The following is a 23,645-nucleotide window of genomic DNA, read 5'->3' on the forward strand; positions in this document are numbered from 1 at the left end:
TGAAAAATACAAACAGATAAGGAATTTCCCCTTATATTTTCCCCTAAATATACACTGGACAGTAGCAATTTCTTCTCCATTTAACAGCTAAATTATAATGAACTCTTGGCTGGAAAGAATGTGAAAATTTGTTACCACACAATTTAACTAAAACACTGGCCAGCTACTGTGTAATAAATGCATGGAAACACCATGTAATCCTATGCAGTTAAAATAGATATGCATGCAATATAACAATAGAATGCAAAAACTTTTATTATAAAGGTTGATGGAAGTACACTGTTGACACAATGCTTTGTTGTAATAACCCTCCCCTGAAATAATGCTTTTAGGTATAAAATCCCACATATTCAAAGCAGATCAGGCTAAGAACTATTCCAATACAACGGCAAACTTAGAGGAATCCCTCTTGCAGCCTGTGCCCTGATGTTGGAGTCACAACTATGAGGAAGTGGAAGGAATCATGTTTTTGAAGCTGTGTTACTTCTGCTAAAGGAGAATCTTCATCATCTGTCAATTACAATGAGGTACTCATTTAGAGATAAAAGTGTCAACAGAAGAGTCTGGTATTACTGCTGTAAACATAACAAAAATGAATGGGGATGGTAAAATTGACTTAAGAACATGAGATTTTCAATAAGAACAATTTTCAAGCTTAGTACTTCAAGAACATGTAATAAAATTTGATGAAAGTAGTCTTTCTCTTTTCCCAAGTGTGCTCTGTGTATTAATAAATTCGTGACCTAAAACAGCAAGTGTGTTGGTATGTGAATCTTGATAGTCACAGCCATCATGATAAAAACTTATTTCAGAGAAAGAAGCCTCAAAAACTGGAGTCTCATAAGAAACTTAGGACAAAGAAAGAAATGTATTTAATGCCTGAGTGACTGCAGTCTTTAAGGCCACTGGAAAGTACTACAAACAAAATCACTCTTGACAATGCAATGAAAACAAGGTCTTTTTACTAATGGGAAACCAAAGAAGTTAGACCATATGGGCCCAGCAAATGTTTGGCTGTTTCCTGAAAAAATGCTAATTAGAGTCACATTTACTTTAGCAAATGAACAATTATTTAACAATAAAAATAAGTTAAATAATAAAAATAATAATAGAAGTTTTACCTGCATGCTGTAGCTAACCATTGTCGTTACTGATGTACTAGAATCTCTAAACACTTGCAAACTGATTAAAGTTGTCTTCTTATGAGCCACAGCAAAACGAGATCCCACACCAAAATATACTAAACCATGAGGAGCATCACTTTCAAGGACTGTTATAAAAGCAAATCTGGCACTGCTGTTCAATGCAGCTCCTGTGCTTACAGCATACAGCTCAACAAAAAAATATGTTTCAAATTCAGGTACCTGTAAATGAGGGATGATTTTCATATCATTATAAGACCTACTAATTACTTTGAGCTTTAAAAAAATGTATACATTCTTTTGTATGCACAACGGATTACTTGTACTAACACCACAAGCATGCTTCTTGAAAAGCGCCATTAAGTACAATGAAGTATATCCTAAGAATAGCAATGTTGCAGCAGTCATGTGCAATAATAACATCTCAAGTTTTTGCATGGAAATTTACTTTACTGCAATAAAGTAGCTATTTATATACTACGTGCATTGTGACTGTCAATTTGCCATAAGACATGATGGAGCTCTTAAAGAGCTCCATTTTCCAGATCATGGAGTTACATAGCTGTACATTCTGTGAGGAATTTCTCTTTATCTTTTGTCTTACGAAAAGGCATGTACACACTTACTAACCTGTGGAAAACACTGCACGGAAGTCGAAGCATGCAGTTTTGAATCTGCAATTAATATTGACTGTATTCAAGTATTGAACTCTGGTAAAGTTTTGAAAAATATTTTACATACAGCCTTAGTGTTTATACACTAACATGTTTATACATATTTTTACGAGCAAATCTCACTAGATTTGAATGCTTAACTGAATTTATCCGAAATCCCAAAGCCCAGAGAGACTCTATGGTAGACTTCTGTGAGGTTTACAACATACAGAAGTCTTGTGTCGATCTGGAAATACAGGCTATTGAATTTTAGTGTTTATATGTCAAAGAATTAGTCTAGTCAATTCTACAAACTTAATGCCTGTTTACTGAAAATAAGGTAGCAATATTACATTTCAACATGACACGCTGCCCTATCTTTGATTTTGTACCTACAATACAGACATAACTTGTTTAGAAGTAGATATCTGATTACTGAGATTCCAGAAATAATTGGAAATATGTCATCTGAATCTATTACATGCACTCATGAAGCAGCAAACTAGCAAAAAAAAGTTCTTTACAAGGCAATAGCTTTACAACAAAAAAGATTACCATTGAAGATAATTTTTTAACTAGTAAACATAGCTTTTTGGTTCAGTTCTGGATTTTTGGAAATCCTACTTTAATTCTAGGAAAGCAGGACTCAGGCCTTAGCTAATGAAGTGAGTACAACCGACTAACTAAAAACTTTCAAAAGCTAGAATATGTCATATCATATGCCATAAAAAATGTAAAATATTTACTGAATATATCTATTACTTCATCATTTCATAATGTATCTGTTACTCATTTATAAGCTATCTTACGGAAGAAGAACTGGAAGAATAATTAGGAAATATTTGGGGGGTTAAATAGCATATATTTGTGATTGAATTGTTGTTAAGTAATTCTTTAAATGGAATTATCTTGACTAATTGACGACAGGCACAAATTTACTGGAATGCCATAGGGAACTTTAGCCTTCCCTCAGCACCTGTTAGAGTGGCACACGCTTGTGTTTCATGCGGTACAACTGCGTGTCTCTGCAGCTGCCATACTGCTGTCATTAAATGATGATATCACTCCTTTGGACTAAACAGGTTCAAAATCCCAGTCTACTCAGTGAAGCAGCCTGTGCCCCACTCGTATATATTTTATTCTTTGGCTCTGCAATTTAAAAATAAGATCTGAAGATAAAGAAGGAAAGTGGCCCTGCTTACTGAATTAAGAGAATGCATCCTATTCCCTAGCAGGAAATCACTGTTTCCCGCATCCTATATCTTGCGTTGTTTTCTACAATGTAGTCAGAAAACCCCTGGAAACCTTCTCATCTTGTCCTTTTCCATTCCCCAGACCTCAGCTTTGCCACTAGCCTGGCTGTTAGGATAATTTCTTGGAAAGTTTCAAGCTCTCCACTCTGACAGAATGATGAACATTAATCTTTCCTTTCTCAAGGGACTGCTCTAATCACTAGGTGTTCACACAAAAATATTTTTTCATTCTATTTTCATTAAAAATCACTGAATGCTGTGCTTTGTGTTAATTCAATGATGTCTGCATTTTTGTGTGCCAGCTGGGGCCTCTCAAGGCACTTAGGCTTAGGCATACCCAACTGAGAAATGCCAAATGGCTTTCGGGGATGATGGTTGTTGAACTCCGCTACTCACAAGCTGGATGTGCACAGCAACAGATTTTTAGACACTCATTCTTATGCAGCTTTATGGTTGAGTAGAGCTTTCACAGACCACTGTGCTAGATTTAGGCGTGCAAAATGATGCACAAGTTGCAACTGAAGTTTTTTTGTTGAATGAGGTGTTATTACTTACAGGATATGCTTTCCATAAACCACCCTAAGAAGTGCTTTGATAGATGAAAAATGCACTGTGCGAAGGGTAAGAGTCCAGTATATGAATATGCATCTCACTGAAATAACTCCATTCTTTTTCCCTTATTGTTCTATAAAAATCTGAGATCTGCAATTTACTCTTCAAATTAAATACTTATCCCCTTCCCAAATTTTTACCAGTCACAATGGAGGCAGCACAAGCCTGTAAATAAAGATGTGTTTGCAGAGGAACTGAGCAGATGTCAAGTTACCATCTTCAAACTGTGTCCTACACATCAGTTCCTCTGGATCAGAGGGGTTTTTTTCATCTCGATAAACAGCAAGTGAACACCATAATGGTGTACACAAATGAGCAATAATTACTTACATTATCAGGTTTTATTTCAATGGAGATATTGCACATTGTTTGACCTGCCATGCAGGTAGTGGCTCCCAGCACAGATACAAGTTCGTTCTCCAAGTTCATGTCATCCTTCAGAAGGACAACAGCTGTTTTATTAAAGGTCACACGCCAAAAGATCTTCACATCTTCAAAAGCCCTATAAGCAAATCAAAAGCTTATACATATACTGAAGGAGAGCACTATTGCTTTAGGAAACAAACCACAGAGGTAACATACATTTCATGTTATTATTCAAAACTTATCACTAGGGAACAAACTGCTTTAAGATGAAAAATTCTCTTTTTATTTAAATTCCTTACTCTAAAATCTGTTCAGATTACCAAAAAGTAACACAGGAGGAAAATAAAGCAATTACAGGCAGCCAGATTCTTCTCAATTTTTGTTTCACAAAACATGAGATTAGCTGAACAAGAGGCATGGGTGCCTGGAAGACAGGGATTTGCCCAAATACTTCCCTTAATACTGTAGTAAACATTTGCCTGGAAAACCAGGCAGAATTGGTCTTTCCTCTAAGTTTAAGTTTACTTACAGTACTTGAGCATATTTGTTTAAAGTACACATAAATGTGCAACATATATATGTGCTAATTAGGAAAAAATATAGTATCTGTGCAAATGAAGGCATAAGCATAGTGCTGACACTCAGGTATCTTCTTAATTCCTCATTTTAATATTCATACCTACACGATATTACACAGGGAGATGAGAATTTGAATTACACCTTTAACAGTGCAAATACTTTACCTCAAGGAAAACTTTCCACTTGCTACCTTACAGTATAAGTTGGAAAATAGTTGTTTCTGCTTTATAACAGTACAGTGATAGAGCTGATCATGTTTACAACTTAAAAGCCTGTCTGCCAAATTGTGGAAAGTTTTTAAAGGAGCTGAAAGGCCATGATTTATTACAAAACTCTATGATAACCTCTTCCACTAACAGCAGCTTCTGTGATTCAACACAGCATATTGCAGCGTGTGGGAAGGGCACTTGAATCAGCTGTTGCCTGCACCTGTTTGGTTGCCTTGCGACCACCAGCAGCACCTCTCTGTTTTCTGAGTCTTCATCAAGTACAAGACTGCTTTGTACTTCTGGAACGAATCCCAAAATGCCATTCTGGAGATCACTTCCTATATAGGAAACAATCCATGAAAGTTGAGACTAAATCATTATTTCAATGTGGATAACTGCTAAAACAATAAGAATTAGGTATCACAAGCATGCTGTAAAGTACCACTTGGGGATGTCTCAAGAAAATTTCTTATAATATTTCCATTCTTAATTTGCACTTCATACTTATCTAGAACTTCAAATGTTGGCATTTCTAAATTTTATTTTAACCAGCAGAATAAGTATTTTTGAAAGTAAATTCCTTACAAGAGTCCTGGCACCATCTATGCACATAAACTTGCATTTTCAGCAGCATTCAGCAAACTGACTGAATTCTGTGTCCCTTGACTTCAAGCAACTAGGTGTTACAGTAGTCCAGAACAGTGTCAAAACCCTTGCTTATAATGCCCTTAGGAGATATCACTTCAGCTATATTATATTTACCGTAACCCTTAAAACATATTCTTTCTAAACAGAAACGGGCCTCAGCGTGCCCCTAGGCAGACATAGTAGGTTATGGGATAAAGATGGGCTTCCAACGACAGCTTTCGTATTCATCCCACCCATAGTGTTGTTGAACCCATTCATTTTCCCAAATTGTTACACCAGCTTGTCTCCTGCATCTTCAATTCAGGAACTAGGGAGATGCAAAATACTGCATTGTTCTCACGGGAATGTAAATAACTTCCACAAAACAGCAGTGAAGATTAAAAAAACAGGGTTAATGAGGGGGAACTAATGTCTTCACAGTGTCCCATTAAATCTGGCTTCTAAAGGATTTCTCCTTTACAGGTAGCGATGGCTTTACTCTGCAATTGGGAAGGCAACCTAGTTCTGACACAGTGCATATTAAATGTCAATATATATACTGTGTTTGCTTACACACATGCACAAATATTTAACCTGTGGTATCTTTCTACCTACACAGTTAAAGGCAGATACATGTTTTGACCCTTCTCCTTAACATAAGTTGTTTCCTGATCTTAATTTATGTACTCATCGTACTCAGGGTGTAACTCTAGAACATGTTAATACACTTCTGTGGGATTCCATACAAGTTCAAATTCCAGCCTGTGCCTACGCATATCTTTGGTCAGCTTGCACATATGGGCAACTGGTTACTTGCACGGAGCATTCTAGAGATGGTGCACATGAAGGGAACGATTTTATACGATCTGTTCTTGCATACATAATTTTGGTTGCTGCATATGTTCATCTAACAGCACAGCTTAATCCTGGTTTGCAATATCCACCTTATTTTGTTAGGACTATCTAAATACACAAAACTTCCAGCAAATGTTGGACCTTACACACAATTTTCTCGATTAGCCTAAACTGTTCCAATTCGCAACTTGTTTCCAAAACTTAATCTACATTGCGGTTAATCTTGGTTTATATTCAGTTGAGAAGTCTGATAGATATCTAAAAGCTAAGGGAAGTTGGAGCTCTGACAACACTTTCTCACAGTAGCGTGCAGTGACTGAAAGAAAAATTCTTCCCTGATGTCTATGTATGCCCATTCCTACCCTCCAGCCCCAGAAGCAGAGGATGACCACACTGCAGATACGAACTTCATAGTATCAAAGAACAAAAACAGAAACTGTTTTTTATACTGTGTACAAACCCCATACAATGTAAAAGTGACAAAATGGCAAAGAAAAACAAAAAAGCCTGCAATGCTACTACATCTGCAAGAAAAACACTCAGGCGTAGCCTTTTCCCTTCATGGAGTAAACCAGGACAAGAAGAGAGATAAGCAGCATCTGTAAATGTATTTTGAGCTACATTGGTAAGGGATGTATGGTAGGCTTTGTGCATTAGATGCTTCCTCTGATCCGGAAAACTCAAGATTTGGGAATAGAATACTGTGCTTATTATCAAATAGAATTCCAACATTTACATGAAAATTGCTGTGAGAACATACAGTTATTTACTGTTATTTAATTCAGCTGTATTTACTAATTTTCTGGGGGAAAAAATATTACCTGCAATAATTACTGTTGCAAAAGCAGCAAATCCGTATTCATCCTTTCCTTCCACAATCTGAGCTCCACATTCAGGATTTGAAAGAAAAACATAAAACAACTCCTGTCCTTCAGGCTCATCATCATCAAAAATTTTTATGGACACCTTGCTTTCCCTTTCTCCATCCAGTAAAGTCAGAGAGACTGACTGTTCCTCAAAATCTTCTCCTTCTATTGCCCATGTGAAGTTTGATTTTCCATAAACACCTCCAAAAGGATATGAATCTACTCCACTCTGTGCACTCACTCCCCCAAAGGTTTTAACAGTTACTTCAATATCACCAGTAAAACCTTTGGTCCTTCTGATATGAAGTATCACTGTGTTGGAGGTACTGTTGTTTGCATCTTCTTCAACATAAACAAACTCTGGCCCCAAACTTAGTATTCCATGAAGAATATCGTTAGCCAGGATATTAATTGTTGCAACACTGAAAGCTGGATTCAAACGTGGACTCCAGGCAGGATTTACAGGTTGAACATCCAAAACTTCCACAGCAGTAAAATTTACAAAAAAAAACCTCCTCCATTTCAGACACAGTGTCATCAATTATTGATATTTCTATCACAGCGTTCGTCTGAAAATGTAAAAACATAAGCTCTCCATTGTAGATGGGTATAAAGTCCTCTAGTGGTTTGGCACTTCCTGCAATGGTCTGATATGTCAATTTAGTGAGATTGCTTTGAAAACCAAACAATCTTTGGACATGTAGTGTGACTGTCTGAACATCTTCTTCAACTAAAACAGATCTTGAGTTAAGAGCAAACTGGAAGATCCCCATTGGCTCAATTTCAGCTATAGTAAATCCTGATCTGAAATAGAAAAGATACCAAAGTTGAGATAAGAAATATGAAGTATGAAAAGTAAAACACCCAAGCAGAATAATTTCCAGTGAACAATCAATGGGGCTGTAAGAAAGTGGATTAAAAAAATGTGTTAAGGTAGAGGGAAGAAATAGCAACCATACAAAGCAAGATGTAAAGAGGTTCCCTGAAAAATGTTTTTGCAATGATTGGATCAAACAGCCCTCCACAGGCTTAATGCATCCTGAGTCAGCACAGGATACAGAGTAAAGGATAAATAAAATAAAGTCTTCCTGAGAAAATGGAGAGGCAAAGGAAAGTACAACGTCTTTCTATTGTGAACACAATGCAGGGAGATATATTACAATACAGCCACTCCGAGTAATACCAGTTTTAACTGCAGAACGAACTTCCTATAGGCAAGGGAAAACTGTGGGGTAGACAGATGCTAGCAGATCTGCAGTTTTAGCCAGGAAGCTAGAGAAGGGAGGGAAGTTACTTTAAAACTTAATAGTGGGGCTTTGAAATACTAACTGCCCCCTCATAACATCACTCATACTATTTTTTTCCAGATCTGAGCCCCATTATCAATATCAATTTAAACTCTACTTTGTTCATGTTAAACACATCCCCTTCTTAATAGAAAATAAGCACAGAGACTAAGACTCTTTGCTAAACCTAGAGTCTTACACTTATCTCTAGAACTGACACATTGTTCAGTGCTAGAGTCTATCAAATGGCTCTACAACTACAGTGAGTGCTTTTGGTTAACAAACTAGACCCCTTCCACCATTAAGTAAGCCAAAAACTCTTCAAAGTAATTGTCAGCTTTACCTCCTGTGGGACGTAGTCTTAAGTTTTCTAGGAAAGGTCAATCTCATATACTCAAGGTATTTTACTCACACAGTAAATAGGTGCTCTGAGGACACCAGTCCACAGGACAGACAAGCCTAGGAGAAGGGGTCAGTCTCACGAGTTTAGCCATCCAGTTCATTCCTCATTTCCTTCAGATTTGCCAGTGTAACTGTAACATGGTGAGGCCAACACCCTTCTCCATACGCAGTGTTACTCTATGTCCATATCTTTTTATACCACTTTTAGCTATCAATGAGTAACGAAGAATGAAAAGAAAATAGTTTGAACAATAGATAACAACTCAGCTGAGATGGAAAACTACATTAAACGTAATGGTTTTGATTTTAAGAATAAAAAAGGGTTTTTATATAAATTAGATACTTTTGGAGCATTTCTTGTTTCATTTTATTTATTTTAAATAATGTTTGTAAGATCTTCTAAATATGGACTTTTAGGTACACTAATCAAAACTGTTAGATTTGCTTTCATTCTTCAGCTTCCTGGCTAAAACTGTTGATCTTGCTTCTTCATTTTCTTAACTGTTTCCATCATTCCGGACACATTCTAGGCACCTTGGATCCTAGTGATACGAAAGAGACTGGAATTGGAGAAAAGCCTCAGTTCTGATCAGGTCAGATCTCCAGTACTGACACTAGTTTCCACCTGAGACAAGACATACAAATTTATCAAACAAGGCACTACAACTTGCTAGCTATCCATAATTTAATAGGGATTTGTATAAGGTATATCAGCTCGTAATTCTTACAGCATCTGTGTGACTCAAAGGTGTAAAGTAATATCCTTACCTCAGGCGAGCCCCACCAGACACATTACCGTGCACTGCTGTTAAAGTGATGGCAAATGACTCATGTTTATTTAGGCTTGGAGTAGCCTGAAATGAAATTACTTTACTTTGCTCACCAGAGGAAAATACAACAGTACCTGAAGGAAAAGAGAGAGCGAGAGAGAGCACAAGTCAAAATCACTAAATAGGAATACTCTTCTTACCTGGGAACGTGCTGAGATAGGGACTGTAATCACAATCTCACTCCCTTTAGGAGGAAGAAATCTGCATGACTAGGTCTTTCCTATATAAAGCTGTCCTTCAGGGGTGATATGCTTACCTCCCAGACACGTACCTACAAAGCTTAGATCTTTTTTTGCTCTTAAAATAAACATATCCCTTACAGATAAAAATTAGACTATACAATTTCATTCTAATGACTTCATTAATAGAGAAAGCATGTAGAGGTACAAATAACTAAAAGGTGGTCAGGAGTTCAGGTGGTCTCTGCCTTGGTTGATGAGGGCTGGGTCAGGGACCAATTAAGCAATCTGGACGTCTATAAATCCATGGGCCCTGATGGGATGCACCCGCGGGTGCTGAGGGAGCTGGCGGAAGTCATTGCTAGGCCACTCTCCATCATCTTTGCTAAGTCGTGGGCAACGGGAGAGGTGCCTGAGGACTGGAGGAAAGCGAATGTCACTCCAGTCTTCAAAAAGGGCAAGAAGGAGGACCCGGGTACCTATAGACCGGTCAGCCTCACCTCCATCCCCGGAAAGGTGATGGAACAACTTGTCCTTGGTGCTGCCTCTAGGCACATCAAGGATAGGGGGATCATTAGGGGCACTCAGCATGGATTCACCAAGGGGAAGTCATGCTCAACCAACTTGATAGCCTTTTATGAGGATGTAACCCGGTGGATAGATGATGGTAAAGCTGTGGATGTGGTCTATCTCGATTTCAGTAAAGCGTTTGACACGGTCTCCCACAGCATCCTCGCAGCTAAACTGAGCAAGTGTGGTCTGGATGATCGGGTAGTGAGGTGGATTGTGAACTGGCTGAAGGAAAGAAGCCAGAGAGTGGTGGTCAATGGGACAGAGTCCAGTTGGAGGCCTGTGTCTAGCGGAGTCCCTCAAGGGTCGGTACTGGGACCAGTTCTATTCAATATATTCATTAATGACTCGGATGAGGGAATAGAGTGCACTGTCAGCAAGTTCGCTGATGACACAAAACTGGGAGGAGTGGCTGACACACCGGAAGGCTGCGCAGCCATTCAGAGAGACCTGGACAGGCTGGAGAGTTGGGCAGGGAGAAATTTAATGAAATATAACAAGGGCAAGTGTAGAGTCCTGCATCTGGGCAAGAACAACCCCATGTACCAGTACAAGTTGGGGGCAGACCTGTTGGAGACCAGCATAGGGGAAAGGGACCTGGGGGTCCTAGTGGACAGCAGGATGACCATGAGCCAGCAGTGTGCCCTTGTGGCCAAGAAGGCCAATGGCATCCTGGGGTGTATTAGAAGGGGTGTGGTTAGCAGGTCGAGAGAGGTTCTCCTCCCCCTCTACTCTGCCCTGGTGAGGCTGCATCTGGAATATTGTGTCCAGTTCTAGGCCCCTCGGTTCAAGAAGGACAGGGAACTGCTAGAGAGAGTCCAGCGCAGAGCCACAAAGATGATTAAGGGAGTGGAACATCTCCCTTATGAGGAGAGGCTGAGGGAGCTGAGTCTCTTTAGCTTAGAGAAGAGGAGACTGAGGGGTGACCTCATTAATATTTATAAATATGTAAAGGGCAAGTGTCAAGAGGATGGAGCCAGGCTCTTCTCAGTGACATCCCTTGAGAGGACAAGGGGCAATGGGTGCAAGCTGGAACACAGGAGGTTCCGCATAAATATGAGGAAAAACTTCTTTACGGTGAGGGTGACCGAACACTGGAACAGGCTGCCCAGAGAGGTTGTGGAGTCTCCTTCTCTGGAGACATTCAAAACCCGCCTGGACGCGTTCCTGTGTGATATGGTCTAGGCAATCCTGCCCCGGCAGGGGGATTGGACTAGATGATCTTTCGAGGTCCCTTCCAATCCCTAATGTTCTGTGATTCTGTGATTCTGTATCCTCACTTACGCAACTTTCATAGCTTTCCTCAGACGAGTGCTTACCAAATGGAGGAGTAGTATTGCCTGGCTGAGCAAAGTCAGTCATTAGGGCTGGTGGGTATCCTGAAATCCAGCTAACTGTTACAGAGCCATAAACTCCTCTTCTGGTTATGACAGCTTGGCCTGTTCCTGCTACAATGTCTGTAAGTCGTAAAATCACAGATTCAAAGCCAACCTGTGAAACAGAATAGATTTTGTTATAGAAAATGGAATAAAAATGGGCAAGAACATACGTGAAAGTGTACTATATTTTGTAAAATAGGCATTTTACAATAATTATGCATGTATACATATGTATGTGTATCCATATGCACGTATGTGTGTATATATACATACTTCCTTCACAACTCTAACAACACTTCTAAATCTGAGATTTTTAAGAATTAGATCTCAGGCAAAAGCAACCAGTATGACTGACACTTCAGTATTGAAGACACTGAATATAGCATCCTGTGTCTGTTGTTTCAAAGAAAACCAAACCAACCTGCCCTTAATGCTCACAGGCAATAGCTTGGTACTACATATATACACATAGGTCTAAAATAAATTATTAATTGTGTATCCAGTCAAAAGTAAGTTGTTGCCACATTTTTCACAAAATTATTCTTGCTAGTATGACCTACGTTTCTTTTAAATTGAGCAGCAAATGGAACTGAAAGGATAATTTGCACATTCTAAAGGCAATGATAAATGGATATATGGTACTAAATAATGTTTACAGAAAGACCATTTGAATTAAGTTCAATTACAAATTAAAGGACAGAACAGTGCTTCAAGACAATTAAAATCATTCAATAACAACTTCAATAAAATTTAACAGATAAAAACTCAGCATGCTAGTGTCTTTGCCTGACGTACAAAATGGGAACTGTAGCACGTAAACCATATCAGAACAGGCAAATTCTCTTTTCTCACTCTCATATGAAGTAGACAAATGGAAAATTTCCCACTTGGTGATTAGCCAGATATACCGTCAACTGCATTAAAAACCAGCACGACCTCCATCTCTTTTTGCACATACTACTGCATACATGCTGTTACCTACTCTGGGGCTGCTGTACTTAAAGGAATAACATTGTCCAGAACTAGCTATTTTCCTTTAAGTCTCGAAATTTCCATTTCATGTAAACAAAAGTATAAATTAACCATAATATTTACACTATATACATTTTATTGATGAAGAGACATTTTCAAAATATCTTAACATATTTCTGTAAGAATTTGCATCAGAGAAAATATAATATATAGTACAAGAAATAACTGGAAAAGTCTTGTCAGTCATTAAATTGGTTGCAATGATGAAAACTTCAAGGAGACAACTGAATCCTTGTAGCAGCTATCTTTTGTAATGAAGTGTACTTTCATTCTGTGGTAGAAACGTTACACTGCAGCCAGTCTACTGACCTGTGAATTGGCAGCTTCCTCAGGAATAAGCAGAACAGCTGACTTTGCTTCTCCTAATATTTTAGGCACATCCTTGGCACTTCCCCTAACAAGGCTTACATTCATCAGTTCCAGAGTAAAATTCAAGCCCAGTAAAAGAAATGCCTTAGAGAGAGAATTTAAATAAAAAGGTAGAAATTTAATTCCACTAAAAACATTACATCCACCAGTTCAATGAATTAAGTAGCAGGACAATCTGCAGATTTTGTTCTACTTGCATACAAAAAGCAGTGTTTTCAAGATAAGTGTTTTGTTGATTATATTTCTCAAAAGAAATACAGCTAAAACATCAATTGATTTATCAGCAGCTTGTTGGAACGTGAGTTTGTAGAGCAGCTATTGCCGTTTTATTAAATTGTATCTAACACAGTGGACCTCAGCTTGATTTTAATTCTTAGGATTAAAAGAATGCGAGATGGATGTAAAAGGATGTAAGTGTGGATGTAAGACTGTAGTAATAATAACAAACAACCAGGGAACACAGAGAACTGAAGGTAAATTTATCTGCTGCTTCATGAGTCAGCACTAACAGATCACCATTTACAATCCAAAGGGGAAAATTAAGAAAATATTTGAATACATATAATAATAAAATATTGACCAACACAAAGCAATGACAGAAGGAGAAACCGAATATTTGAACACATGCGTAACAGTGATTTTTGCAATTATTATCTGAAAATGTGATCTTTAAACCCATTTCTATTCCATAAATACGAAATTCGTAATACCAAAACTCTCTTTTCTGTGGACACTTCTTCACAGCAGATACAATAATATTGAGAGTTTAGTATCTTATTCCAGCACATTTGTATTGTGATGAACACAAATGGAAACAACAGATATCATAGGGACTAAAAGGATGATACTGACCTGGTTGCTTATTGGCACTCTTTTCTCTCCAAAGCTGGCACCATCTTTTACTGTGAGGTATCCCACCTCATTCTCAGGTGCAATTAGCACTTCTTCATGGTGAGACAAGATGTGGTACTCAACGATCACTTCTCCAAATGCCCCAGCATGCCGAGTTACATTAATCTGCACATACCGATCCAGGTTTCTCTCCACTAATACTGACTGCTGATCAGAGTACAGGGCAAACACTCCATAGGGATCATCATTTGCAAAAACATTGATCTTTGAAATCCTTTTCTCCTGGTCTAAATCTGCTCCACCTTCTACTGAAATCAGCTGCACCACATACTTTTCATCCAGTTCTGGAACATCATCAGGTAACAGGTAGAGAATTATCTCAGCTGTACTCTGCTGGTCAGTAATGACAACAGATCCCTCTGTCCTAAGAAAGTCACCTGTGATGTCAGATTCACTACTTATTTCCCAGTAAACCTGAAATGAGTTTAGAAAATTAACAAAACAAAAGAAAGTAAAATTACCCTCAGAGCCCGAAACTTTCATATTGGTTTTAAGCGGGTAAAATAGAAGTTGCTTTAGGTATGCATAGAAAGAGGCACACACACTATCTTACAAAAAGAGTGTGTGTTGTTCCTCTAACAGTACCATGAATGCAAAGATTTCCTTTGTATATCTTCAGAAGATTTATTTAAAACTATACAGAATATCTGAACCATTAAAAATTATTTCTATTTTTACAGCAAGACATCCTTGTTTTTCCTCTTTCCGAGATTCCTCACATCAGAAAGGGATGAAGAGTTCTCATCAGCCACGGCAGATGCTTATATTAATTGATTTTTTTTCAATTAAATGAATAACTGCTAAAATACTGACTTCTAAATAACTTTAGGTAAGAAACAACATGAGTGATGGTTCAAAATAATCTGATTCTTACCTTTAAGTATGCATGGAAAAAAGCAAATTGTGATGATCTCAAAGAAATCTCACTATTTAAGTATGCTCTGTTCTGTTCTCCCATTAAAAGCACAGGGGGAGAGGGAGACAGAAGAGAAAGCAGCACTGCAGTACTGTTTTTCTTTTTTTTTTCCTGACCAGAGGAAACTCAATCTGACTTTCCAAACCACAAGTACTAGGGCTGAGCCCTTGCTAAGTTCAGTCTAAAAGGCAACATTTCAAAAACGAATTTGAGAAACAAGCAAGTGAAAGGCACAGAATAATATATTCCTCCATAGATTGATACTGAGGATGATTTCAGATTATACTGTTTACTAGGAACAGAGTGAGAATACCGTTATGTTTCCCAGAGTGCCTTGAATTCGTCTGACAAACAGTGTAATACTTTGTGGCCCTTCCACTGCTGAGGGTTCTGTATAGTTATTCTCAGTTAATGATGCAGGAGCAAACTGTACAATTCCATTGGGATCACCGAACTTCTGTATCTGTAAAAAAAATAAACAAACAAACAAAATATCAGAAATGTAGAGTGAGTTGTATTCTTGTTCAAACCACTGAGATTTTCACTGCTAGATGCTACAGGGCACGTATCTATTAGGTCTTCTCACCGAGTTCTCTCCTCTTAAGAAGATTCAAGAGTGGATTAATAGTTAGAACTGAGACTAAGAGAATAAAAAAACCCAACCCGGCAGATAGGACTATCAAAGTATGAGAAGGGAGTGACATCAAGCCCATGTGCACTCACACACAAACACACACATGCACACAAAGCAAGACTGTTATATGAAATCTATGGGCAACCTGCTCTTTTGTGAGAAAATGTTGCAATGATACATAACTAAGTTTAAGCAAGATCTAAATTGAACAGGAGTCAAAATATGATGTTGACAATAAATATGGAAAGATTTCAGGCTTGGATTAATAAAACCATCATTTGTAAACAAACTCAGGCCATGACAATGATTATGTCCACTGAGCTGAGCCTCACTCAGCTTCGAACAACTTGTAAATTATAAATGGTCTAAACATTTCAGTGAGCAAAGTAATTTTGAAAGGATTTGGAAAACATATCCTACGGATAACAAGACACTGAGAGACAGCAGAGAAAGTATTAATGTCCTCTTCAGATTTTCAGCACTATACAAGGAAGAAAAGGACAGAGATTTATTTCAAATGCTCTATCTGAATATTCTGCTATTAAAGCAGAAAATGCTCTGCCACCTTGGGCTAGTGTACAGAAACTCTTCTAACATTATCAGTTTGCAAACTCAGCCCTCTGGGATACAGCTCATCCACATCCATCTGCATGAATCACTAGCTGCAAAAAGAATTCATGGTGAACTGACTTACAACTGAGTCATAACACCAGTGCCTACTGAGAAGCCAATTCATTGGCACACAGGGTGGAACATTCCAGTCCAAGAAATAAATTTGGGTCCCTGAAGGAGAAATTGAGGAGTCTGTGGAAATATGAGCTAATTCCATCAACACTCCACAGACCAGGAAAAAAAATCCAGTTTCTAGGAAAGACTTATTTTTTTGTGGGCTTCTTACAGCAGCCTTATAAATATTTCCTTAGTTGCAGTATCCCTAGAGCAATAATTTGTCTTTGGCAACTTCCTCTGCCTTCTCCCACATATTTCTGCATTTCTCTTGCTCTGCAATAGTCAGATTCTCGCCTTTCTCTTATATATGATAGCTGGAGCAGAAGAAGAGGTCAAGAAGGGATGAACAACAAACTGACATTCAGAAATGAGGACTCTATCCATGTTCTCTGCAAAGAGAACCAAAGAAATCTGCAAATAAGAGGGACAGGTCAGGGATTATATACCAATTTTTACTGACAGATTCTTTGCCTTCTTTTGTAAGAAGCGAAGCTCTAACTATGCACCTAAGTAGCACAAGGGACAAAAAAGCCAAATGACAAACTATGCAACAATTATTCATTTTTAAAAGCTTTACAGGATAAATACCAATATCAACAGAGATCTCAGAAGAAAGAAAAGCAATAATGACTTACTATTAGTGTAATGTTGTTTGCCTTAGGATCTATTTCTGTTTCACCTTTCATAAGGCTCAGTCTAATAATGAAGATTTCCTGAACTTCAACTTCTTCATGAGGATAGATTTGTAGATTAATAGCTCTCAGACCTCCTTCTCCTTCTCCAAAATAAAATGATCCATTCACAGGGTCACCAATGTCACTATTCAGGGGAGATAAAACCTCTTCTGAATTGGGTCCCAAGATGTTCCAATTAATCTGTGGAAGATATCAGTTTCAGACTTAGAGTGGTGATAGCCTTCTTGGGGGAGAAATGACAGAGTACCACAAGCGACATAACAATTCTCGTATCTGGTAACTAGCTATGTTTAAATCTTTGCTGTTAGTACAGAACACAAAACATTCATAATTAATTCTATATGGGAAAATATACAATCCTTTGGAAAAATAAACATGACAAATTAAAAATGAAAATTTTGATGTGTCAGTTAGCCACAATGCCAGTTTATGAAATTCTAGATATTAGTAATATAAAAGAAGAGAAACAGATTTCTTTAGCACATAACAGGAAACACACAGGACAGTTTCTATTTCTCCCCCTTTCATGCTTTGTTTTGCAAAGCTCCCCAAATGAGTACTTGTGACCAAAACCATTCCCTGTGAAGTGGCAAATATTTTCTTAAGAGTCTGCAATAAAAATTTTTAATCCCTCATATGATCATTCCTACTTCTTCAGACTGATTAAAAGCTAGAATATTTTCAAAATTTCCCCACAAATTAGATTGCTTTTGAGAAGGTCATATTCAGCACTTTAACAGCATAGTTTTGGCCATTTTAATTGTTTTCCAGTTTTCTCAAATGACTTCTAGAAAAAGTCAAAGAAGACCAAGGCAATTTTTATATGGCGGGAGGAGGAGCTGATGGCCTTTACTGACAATCTTCCAGACATTTGCCAAGACTGTGAAAGGCCTAACTTCATGTTTATACTTTCACTTTATCAGCGGTCTGTACAGAGTGAAAAAAAAAAATCTAGAAAGCTCACAGAAAATAATTTACTGAGAAAAGTTTGACCAGCTTTAGGAAGTAATTCAGCTGAATTAAATGAAATTACTGGTGGTGATTGGGATTACTGGTGGAAATATGGAAATCAACCATATTTTCAAAGGAATTAGGAGCTAGTTCAAAACAAAGTACACAAGACCACAATAAAAGAAAGTAGGAGGAGAAAGAGAAGATTAAAAGGGTAACAACATTTTCTGTTATACTGCAACTATATGCAATTCACGTTTAATAAAAAAGCTGCAATTATCACACTAGAAATCAGTCACAAAGCAGCTCTTGAAGGAAAACGCAGGAGCTTTTTGACCTAGTCACTGGCAAGCATTCAGTCTTTGACAGCCAGAGCCCACCTGTGTCTCCCCTAACAATCTTCCAGTCCTTTCCAGCAGCAGGGACACTGCCGTGGGTGTATCAGGATTGGGAAGAATAATTCGACTTTGGTTGAGAAATCGGACGATGCCCTGGGGGGAGTCACTTTTAGCAATAGTGACCTGGCTCACTAGGTGGAGCCCAAGGACTGCTCCACCAGTGGCTCCTGTCAGCTGGATTTCAAATTGCTCTGCAAATTCGCTGCATGGAAAAAGAAAAAGATATTCTGAGATATGCAAGAAAAAAAATAATCAAAACTATACTTAGTAATTTAATCATGCATCCAGCTGGGTCTTTTTAAAGGTATGCAGAAGTAATCTCTGTAAGCATACAGTAGGAAAATTCCTCCCATTTGCATAGAACGGTGATATAGGAAATAAAAATAACATTCTATCTTCCACTTGTGTTAAATTAAAAAAAAAAAAACAGGAAAATATTTTTTTATTCACAGCAGTACTATTAACACCCAAAATTTCTGATAATCTAATTTAAAAAAATGTATTTGTTTGCATAAAATTTAACAGGAACTATAAAACACTAATAATAGCTTCTTTTTTTCCCCCTTTGAATTTAGGTGATTTTTCAGCACTGCAGAAATTTGTTTTTCAGTACCAAATCTACACACAGCCATACTGCGTATGCTAAAAAAGGATTTCTCAGAAGCAAATTAGTGAATAAATATCTGAAAAATTAATTACCTTTCTTCATCATCTATAATAGAGATATAAATAAAAGTCTGGTTCTGGCCATGATAAAAAATTACAGAATTATTATGGATGACATAGTCAACACCATTGGGAAGTGCAGAAATACTTCGAGAAAGAAAATCAGCTGTTACATAGCCGTAAGTTCCACGCTTTCTCACAACAGGAATCATGATTAATCCAGCATCCTCTTCCACTGCAACAATAATTGAGAAAAAGTTATTTTATTCCAAAATTTATGCCGTAGTCACAGACTTATCTTCTAAACCACAATGAAAACTTAAGGTAAACTTACCCTGTAGAAGGATATACTGTGGATCAAATTCTATTATGCCTTCTGCATTATCACTTTTTGCTATAGTGACCCGTACTGTGGAGATATTTCCTATTATTGGAGGCTGATCCATCTGTAGACCATTTTCTCTTACAGTAAAATCAAATCCACTTGCAAGAAAATTAAAAAAGAAAATTACATTAAAAATTCTTGTGAAAGTGTTAAGATGCCGGTATGACAATTCATCAATTACCACAAATACTTTTATTTTTTGCCAGTTATCACTGAAGACTTTTTGGTCACACTTTTTCAAACTGTTATATATGCAAAAATCGTAGTTTATTCACAGAAATGTGTGTCTTTCATTTTCCTTTCTCATTTTATGTTCTTATTTGAATTTCATGCAACTTGACAACTTGCATGTAATATATGGACTTTCAGCTTTAATAAATCTTAATTAGCAAATCTTAATGTTAAAAAGAATTGGGTTCTTTAACATTCTAAAAAGAATTAACATTCTAAAAGTTTAATATTCTAAGGTTTAACATTCTAAGAAGAATGTTAAAAGAACTGGGCTCCCCATACATCCAATTTCTATTATGATTACTATTATAGCTGTCTTATGAAATTTTACAGTAAAACAGCTGAAATGCAGCGGTGACTTTATGCAAGTAGATCAGATTTCAAATACAGTTTGCTCTTCTGCTTGTAATCAGTCAGCTGGGAATTTTATCTTTACCTTCCTTGGAGTTCCACTTTGGTAATCATCACTGAAAAATCTTCAGGACCTTCAGGAAAGTCATCATCATGAATTTCAATCAAAATCGTTTTACTCTCCTCATGAGGTTCAAACAACAATTCCCTTACTGTGGGAGTGAAATCAATTCCCTCCTCTGCAGTCCCATTTATTATCTGAAAGCAAAGATGCACTTTGCCATAGGATCCCCTGGAACGCACAATAGTGATGTTAACCTGAGGGAAAGAGGACATTTCCTTTAAAAAATGGCTTTGTTTTTCTATTACAGTTGCCTTTAGGAGACTGTTCTAAAGGCATCTTTTCAACGGTTCTCTCAGGTAACAATTTGCTTTATTAAGTACAGAGTACACATAATTTAGCACACAGCCTTCTTTCTCAAAGTAATAAAAAACTCCAAAAGCCTCAGCCAGCCATTATGGAGACTGTGCTATGATAAATGTAGAATAAATCTTTGCTTTATCTTTTTCTTAAAGTTAAGCATAAATCTAGCAACAATATTGATATCTATCAATATTTTACATAAGAAGGAATTTTAATCTAATACCCATTTTTCTTCTTCTGTTGTTTGCAGTAGGTCCCGTGAAAATGCAAACTCTCCATATGGAAAATCACTGGCGGCCATGGTAATATTTGCTGTGCTGCTAGATTCATTTATGAGTCCTCCATCACTGATTCCAGTTAGTTGAAACTGGTAGTAATGCTTCTCCTCAGGATGGTTGTCATCTACAGCCTAGGGAGAAGAAACAATGAAAGTCAAAAGGATTTAAACTATTTCCAGGGAGAGAGGTGTAACTAATTTCTAACCAAGACACCAGCTAAATAAAAGGAAGTACTTGAAATAGCTCCTGGTGTAAAATCTCCCATATACCTGTATTAGAACAACTGCTGCAGACTGCCTATCTCTCATTGTCAAGGTCCCCGATGTCTCAATAAATTCTGTATGATGAGGAGGTGTTATATTCCAATATATTTTGATCTCACCAAAAATCCCTGGGCCACGTATCAGGCTGCAGGTAAAACACAAACACGGATTTTATTTTCTACCTTTAATATTTGATGCCCAATCCAGAGACAGACAGAAAATCATATTTATGTGCATGAAAGAAATGTTATCAGCACTGTGAAGCTTGAGTTTATTAGATCACTATTAAGATCTTTAGAATTTCCTCTTCAGAGCAATAGTATTTCTGCAGTTCTGTTTTATTTCCCTGTGTTGGGAGGCATCTTGAGATCTATTTTTACCAAGAGCACTTTAAAGTTTCTTTGCATGCATTGCCCAAAAGTGGGGGCTGAAAACTGAGCTCTCTTGGTTCCATTCTGCTTTTCAGGAGATAGACATACAAAACAGAAGGAAAATGGGACTTAAGGATAATGCCCAGAGGCCATTTGGTTTTTAAGGCAGAAAGGCGCTAGAATACTACTATGAGATCGCTTGAGAAATGTTCTGTCTGCTGCTTGCCTAAAAACCTAGAGTCTAATTCTACTCATGACATCAGCCTTGGTGAATTAAGTCATGGCAAAAATTTGTCTATACCTAACATGATCTACTACATGATCTACAACTACTGCTGCACACAACATCACTTTGTCTTTTGGGCTTCTCAGGGCAGCATGAGAAGCTGTTCTGTTGCTTATATTTGCTGGTTCACCAAGAGAAAGTGTTGTAATCCTTTTTTCCAATACTCTTAGAAGGTATGGTAACATCTTCATTTCTTCATCCTGTTTTCAGTTGACTGAATGCAGTGAAATAATTGCATCTTGTTTCAACTAAAAACCCAGTTGCCGCTTTGGTTATGATAGCCATCATAGACAGCAATACAGCGAAATACAGTTCAGGCACCAATCCTGAACTGAATCCTGAAAAGCACAAAGCATCTTCAAACATCATTGATTCCCTTACCCCTTTTCCTTTGACTAGAATCCTCTTTCCTTTAATGCATCAACGCTGCAGATCATTTGAAGACTGAGAGCAATATTCTGAGCTCCCCAGTAAGACACATACATAGTATATTCTGCCTTTCTTTAAAAACAAGCATCTAATTTTAAAAATAGTTATGATTTTAGAAGTGATAATGAAATGCAGCATTCAAGAAATTCTTGCCAAATGTGGAGTCTCATAGCTTTTGAAACTGAGCTGTTGTCCTTCCTTTGGAAAAATGAATGATGTACCAACCTAATCAGAGCAGTTCCGTTATAATTTCCTGAAGGTTCTCCAATCAGAACATGCTTGGATGAATGGGCTATCCCAACCACCCCAGCAGCTCCTTCATCACCCACAATAATGACGGTTGCAACACCTATGAAGAGAACAAAGCTTCTCATGGTAAATGAAAAATAACTAATGAGCTAACTTTTGTAAGTTTTGTGACATGAGTGGTTAAGGACCGGCTTCCCAGAGAGCCCATGGAATCCTCATCCTTGGAGATATTCAGAATTTGAGTGGACAAGGCATTCAGCAACCTGATCTAATTGTCAAGTCTCCTGTTTCTTGAGCAAGGTTTTCAACTAGATGACCCCCCTGAATGGTCCCTTAGAAATTATTCTATGATTCTTACAGTTCTGAACCTGGTTTTGGTTTTTGCTTCATTTTGTTAAAGAATTCTTTACAGAAAAGTTAACTATCTGAACACAAAAGTCTACACCAACAATTAATTTAGAATGAAATATTATGGTCTAAAATTCTCTCATTTCTTCAGACAAGGAAACAACTTAGGGAAAAAAACTGAGAGTCAAAACTGCTACCAACTAGGTGCACACAAAATATATAAGCACTGCAGATGAAAACAATATGAACAGACTTACTAGAATTCTCATATGGTTAGTCTCAAAACAATGTAAAGAATTAATTCTTTACCATTTACAGGGGATATCTCTGCATCACCAGCGGAGACTAGCTGAACAGTAAATGTTTCGTTCCCCTCCAGTAGACCATCTTGTACTGCATGTAAAACAATCAACTTCTGGGATTCAGTCTGCATCACATAAAGATCAGAAGATATAGATATAAACACATTAAGTGAAACTAAACAAAATATAGTATTGTAAAAAAGGTTTTTTTCTTTAACAAATCAAGTGTTAAGCATGCATATGCTTGATATATATTCTGTTATATTTTTTAAATATGACATCTCTGATCTGGCTGAAATGTTTTCTCACAAATTAATAAATAGTAAAAATTGTCTCTCAGACATTGTGTGCCACCCCAAAAATACCCTGGCTATTTTCAACTGAATAACAATTGAAATTACTTTGAAACTGTATTCACATAGAAGTTTTCTACTTAGCAGAAACTTTCTATACAAAATCTTTTCCATCAGAAAGTGTATATTCAATAGCATACATACATTGTAAGGATTAACATTATTAAGATTAGATATATTAGGTCACAGCAAATTCCTGTCTAACCCACATTTTTGTCAGTGGGCAGTAGCAAATCCTTAAAATAAGAATATAGGAAAAAGGCAG

At 37.3% G+C, this 23,645-nt stretch overlaps 1 protein-coding gene across 1 annotated transcript in view; it reads right to left on the reverse strand.

The window, feature by feature from the left end:
- ADGRV1 (adhesion G protein-coupled receptor V1) overlaps positions 1-23,645 on the reverse strand; it is a 282,099-nt gene that overhangs the window by 168,662 nt on the left and 89,792 nt on the right. Inside the window, 19 exon segments of the mRNA XM_068422903.1 lie at positions 1,122-1,364; positions 3,991-4,162; positions 5,035-5,152; positions 7,118-7,673; positions 7,675-7,966; positions 9,619-9,754; positions 11,749-11,920; positions 13,150-13,293; positions 14,062-14,535; positions 15,351-15,500; positions 17,036-17,275; positions 18,427-18,646; positions 19,144-19,345; positions 19,445-19,593; positions 20,163-20,395; positions 20,725-20,910; positions 21,049-21,187; positions 22,354-22,477; positions 23,035-23,152. Of these exon segments, the coding sequence (XP_068279004.1) occupies positions 1,122-1,364; positions 3,991-4,162; positions 5,035-5,152; positions 7,118-7,673; positions 7,675-7,966; positions 9,619-9,754; positions 11,749-11,920; positions 13,150-13,293; positions 14,062-14,535; positions 15,351-15,500; positions 17,036-17,275; positions 18,427-18,646; positions 19,144-19,345; positions 19,445-19,593; positions 20,163-20,395; positions 20,725-20,910; positions 21,049-21,187; positions 22,354-22,477; positions 23,035-23,152 (4,068 nt within the window).

The sequence above is a fragment of the Nyctibius grandis genome, chromosome Z (assembly GCF_013368605.1).
Source record: "Nyctibius grandis isolate bNycGra1 chromosome Z, bNycGra1.pri, whole genome shotgun sequence".
NCBI lineage: Eukaryota > Metazoa > Chordata > Aves > Nyctibiiformes > Nyctibiidae > Nyctibius > Nyctibius grandis.